Source organism: Miscanthus floridulus, chromosome 15 (assembly GCF_019320115.1).
Source record: "Miscanthus floridulus cultivar M001 chromosome 15, ASM1932011v1, whole genome shotgun sequence".
In the NCBI taxonomy this organism is placed as follows: Eukaryota; Viridiplantae; Streptophyta; class Magnoliopsida; order Poales; family Poaceae; genus Miscanthus; species Miscanthus floridulus.
The window spans coordinates 59,052,169-59,056,766 of record NC_089594.1 but is presented as its reverse complement, the minus strand read 5'-3'; the positions used below and the strand labels follow the sequence as shown (position 1 = coordinate 59,056,766).

The following is a 4,598-nucleotide window of genomic DNA, read 5'->3' as shown; positions in this document are numbered from 1 at the left end:
CCACCATCAATCAGCACGCCATGCAAACCAGGGGCAAGTCTGGCATCAGCCAGCCACGACAGCAAGACGGGCAGGCTTACTGCAATCTGGCAGCGGCTTCCAAAGATATTAGCTTGCTTCCAAAAACATATCGTGGTGCTCTTTCTGATCCGAATTGGAAGCGTGCCATGGAGGAGGAATATGGTGCCCTCATTGCTAATCAAACATGGGACCTTGTGCCACCGCCTCCACATGCTAATATTGTTTCCGGCAAATGGCTATACCGTCACAAACTAAATGCTGATGGGTCTTTGGCAAGATACAAGGCTCGTTGGGTTGTGCGCGGCTTCTCTCAACAACACGGCCTTGATTATGATGAAACCTTCAGTCCAGTGGTCAAGCCTGCAACAATTCGCACGGTATTATCACTTGCTGTCTCCAGTGATTGGCCTATTCATCAACTGGATGTCAAAAATGCATTCTTACATGGTACTCTCAACGAGACTGTTTATTGCCAACAACCACCTGGGTTTGTTGACCCTTCTCGTCCTAATTATGTGTGCAAGCTCAACAAGGCTCTATACGGTCTTAAACAGGCCCCGCGGGCTTGGTATAGTCGCTTCCAGACGTTCATTACTTCTATTGGTTTTCAGGCTTCTCAATGTGATACTTCACTTTTCATATATACTCATGGTACGGATATGGCATATCTTCTACTGTATGTGGATGACATCATTTTGACAGCTTCATCCCATCATCTTCTTCAACATATTATTGGCTCCCTTCAGCAGGAATTTGCCATGACTGATCTTGGCAATCTTCACTATTTCTTGGGAGTTTCTGCTGAACGGTCACCCACAGGTCTTTTTCTGTCTCAAGCTAAATATGCTGCTGAAATCCTGGTCAAGGCAAACATGTCATCATGCAACCCTTGCCAAACTCCACTTGAGGTTCATTCCATAGTTTTTACGGCGGCGTGGCGAGGCGCGGCGACCCACCACCTTCACACCTTTACAGCGTCTATGGCGCGCGGCGTGGCGACGCCATACACACATCGGCGTAGCGAATACATACATTATAGTCTAGGATATTAGAAAATTATATTGACAAATGGTAATGCAAATGTAGCTTAAAAGGTATAGTCTACAATATTAGCAAATCAAAATAGCAATGTAAATGTAGCACAAAAGACATAGAACTCTCTCATCTCTCAAACTTCTAAATCTCTCATCTCTCAAAAGTCGTCCAATGCAAACTCATCGAGATCGTTAGAAGCATCCACGTTCTCTCCACCATCTTCAGTAGCATCCATTGGTTGTTCACCAAAATCATCTATATCATCATCATCCAAGATGATCTCTTCTTCCTCTCCCTCTTCCTCATCTTCTTCAACCACTCTTGATATATGCCTTGCACGACGAGCGTAGGTCCTAGGAAGATTACGACCTCGAAGCTCACGTGATGCACCAATGGCTTCATCAACTTGATCCCATGTGAGGTTCGAACCACGAGCACCTTCAGGTTGGGCCATTGGGTCTACCCATTCATTGTTCCAATCAAAATCTTCTATAACCAAAGGGTCGTAGCTTTTACCCGCTTCCTCGCGGCGCTTTCGGAACCTACTAGTCATTTTCCGATTATAGGAAACATAAACCAAATCATTCAATCTTTTATGCTCCAGCCGGTTTCTCTTCTTAGTATGAATCTACAATTGATCATAAAACAAGCAAAGTTAATAAAATATGCTTTAACCGGTTTCATTCAATTGAATTATGGAACTTAGTACTTTACTTACAAATTCAAAAGTGCTCCAATTACGCTCACAACAGGATGATGAAGCACAAAGACTAACAATACGCTTTGCAAATCTTTGTAGGTCAATGGATCGGCCACCATACGTACGCCACCAATCAACTAAATTAACAATACACATTCATATATTAGGATTTAAGCCTTAAATAACATGCAGCAATTAAATTTTTAAATCACTTACGAGGGTTCTTTGACTTCATGGTTTGGAGGGCCATACAATTCTTGAAGATATCTCCACGTTGATCTTCATAGAGCATGGATTGTTGATCAATTTTGTTTCGAATGCTCTCATCTTCCACCATTCGTGCAAGCACATCATTGAAACAACCCCTTAGATGACCAACATATTCATCATTCTCCTTTTGGATGGTATAGAATTTTCCTGGGTTCAAAAAGAGGGCAGCGCCATAGAGTGGTGTATCCATTTGCCTATCCCAACGGCTCTCAATAATTTGTATGATCTTGTTGAGCAAGCTTCTCTTGTTTTCAGTAGAGAAGCTAGCCTTGATCTTCTCTTTTGCATGATTCATGAGAGTAGCAACCTCTGCCATGGCAGGCCTCTCATCACCATCAACTACCCTCAACACAATGATAAGTGGTAGAGAAGCTCTAAGGCAATCCTCAACGGAGTTCCAAAACTCCCTAAAAAGCACAATATCATACACTTTTTTTCCGGCCTCTGTCTTTGCTAGTTTGCAACCAGTCCAATCCTCGGTGGTAAACAGAAATCTTAATGCATCTTTGTGCTTGTACAAACTCTGCAAGGTGAGGAATGTGGTAGCAAACCGAGTGGCTGTGGGTCTCACAAGATCCCTCCCATTTGTCTTCTCCCTCATTGCACTAAGAAGTCTTCCATGTCTATAGATGAAAGTAGTGACATGTTGGGCACGTGAGATAGGCTTCTTAAATTCCTTCAACTTCCCTACGTCTTCCAACATAAGGTCTAAGCAGTGTGCAGCACAAGGAGTCCAATAAAGTGTAGGAAACCTCTCCATGAGAAGCTTGCCCGCTGCTTTATAGTTAGCTCCATTATCAGTGACAACTTGCACAACTTTATCTACTCCAATGTCCATGATTTTCTTCTCTAACAAATCAGCTAACATCACCTGATCATGAACTTCACTTGATGCATCAACTGACTCCAAGAAGAAAGTCCCCTCTGGACTATTGACTAGAAAGTTGATCAAATGATGCCCCCTCCTATCCGTCCATCCATCTGACATCAATATGCAGCCATATTGTTTCCATGCATCCTCATGTTTCTTCCTCAAATCATCTGTCTCCTTAACAACCTTTTGGAGCAATGGCTCCCTAAGCTCATGGTAGGTAGGAGGCTTATACCCAGAACCGTACTGTGCAGTGGCCTCTATAGCAATCTCAAATTGTCTAGAATTTACGGCATTGAATGGTATGCCACACTCATAAAAGAACCTGGCCCACTCTGAGTTGACAGCTTCTCTTTCTTCCTTTGTCCTCATGCTAGCTTGAATACTGATTTGAGAAGGACCCTTCGAGTGTCTTTCTTCCACAACCTCTGTTGGAGTTCTCCGAAGCATTGAACCAACTGACTTGGTGCTGGGCTGTTTTGGAGCACTGAACTTCAATGTGGACTGTTTCCTTTTGGCAGCTGTCCCTGAACTAGGATGCACAATGCTTGTAGCAACATCTTGGGACTCCTCTGTCAAAACAATCACATCATGATCTTCCCCTTGTTGCTCTCCTTCTTCATCATCAAGGACGAGTGGTCTCTTCTTCTTCTTCATAGCATCTTGCATCTCTCGTGCAATAGTTGCTGTGGTTTTGACACATTTCTGAACATCTCCATAACCACCCACAAGATGCTCCTTGAGCCTTGTAATTCCTCCGGTTATTCTTCTATCACATAAGCAACACTGCACAACATCTCTATTGCCAATGGTTGGCCAAAATCCATATTTCCACCCAGGATCATTTGACTTTGCCGGCTTCCGCTTTGGATCAGTCTTTGGATCAATATTTGATGCGGCATCCGAGGCCTCCGCGCTTCCGGTCCCTTGAGTAGCCATGTTCTGCAAAAAAAGAAGAAGGAAGCATGCGTTCTTGAGTTGACCAATCAAATCAAGACCTTCACTACTTCACTGCGCGCTCCTCTGCTCGCGCTCCTCTGCTAAGCCCGCAGCGGCGTCTCATCACCGCCCACGCCCGCCCGGTCCGCTCGCGCTCCTCTGCTCTTCCGCCCCCCCGCCCCCCTGCGTGCTCGCTCGGCTCGCCTCCCCGCCCCCCGGCGTAGCGGTCCCTAGGCATCCCCTCCCCCTCGGTGGAGCCCTGGTGCCCCTTCCCCCTCAATACCTGGCAGAACAGAGTAGAGACGAGAGAGAGAGAGTACCTAGCGGGCGCTGAAGCTTGAGGGCCGGCGGCTCGGGAGATCCAGGCGGGGGCGGCCGGCTTGGGCTCGGGCGAGGCCGACGGAGGGCGGGGGAGGCCAACGGAGGGCGGGGGAGGACGACGGAGGGCGAAGCGGACGGATTTCCAGGCGGGGGCGGGCAGAGGGCGACCGTCCCGGCGGCCGACGGCGGCGGCGGCTCGGAGGTCTGCTTGCGGTTGCGTCTCGGGCTCGGTCCGGAGAGCTCCAATCGCACTCGGCCTATACAGGTACCCTCACGGTCACGGTCACGGCCTCACCCTCACCCTCACCGTTTATTGCGCCCGCCACAGCGCACAAAGGCGCCACAGGACGCCAAATCGGCGCCACAGGGACGCCACGGCGCTATGGCGGACGCCATACACGCCGGAGCCGTGGCGTCGCCGTGGCGAGAGCCAGAAAAACG

General features: G+C 47.8%; 1 protein-coding gene across 1 annotated transcript; it reads right to left on the bottom strand.

The window, feature by feature from the left end:
• Positions 1–1,213: 1,213 nt before the first annotated feature.
• On the bottom strand, positions 1,214–2,406 carry LOC136508303 (uncharacterized). Its single transcript, XM_066502962.1, has 3 exons — positions 1,973–2,406; positions 1,775–1,893; positions 1,214–1,684 (listed from the first exon to the last, which is right to left on the bottom strand). The coding sequence occupies exons 1-3, from the start codon at positions 2,340–2,342 to the stop codon at positions 1,214–1,216; spliced, it is 960 nt and encodes a 319-aa protein (XP_066359059.1). The 5' UTR covers positions 2,343–2,406.
• Between the last annotated feature and the right edge of the window lie 2,192 nt (positions 2,407–4,598).

What these genes read in the sequence shown, in the direction of transcription:
- LOC136508303 (XM_066502962.1), bottom strand. Translation starts at nt 2,342, where the DNA reads ATGGCAGAGGTTGCTACTCTCATGAATCATGCAAAAGAGAAGATCAAG. An exon ending in CATGAAGTCAAAGAACCCTC is followed by an intron (nt 1,894 to 1,972) that starts GTAAGTGATTTA and finishes TTGTTAATTTAG; the next exon opens with TTGATTGGTGGCGTACGTAT. An exon ending in ATTGGAGCACTTTTGAATTT is followed by an intron (nt 1,685 to 1,774) that starts GTAAGTAAAGTA and finishes GATCAATTGTAG; the next exon opens with ATTCATACTAAGAAGAGAAA.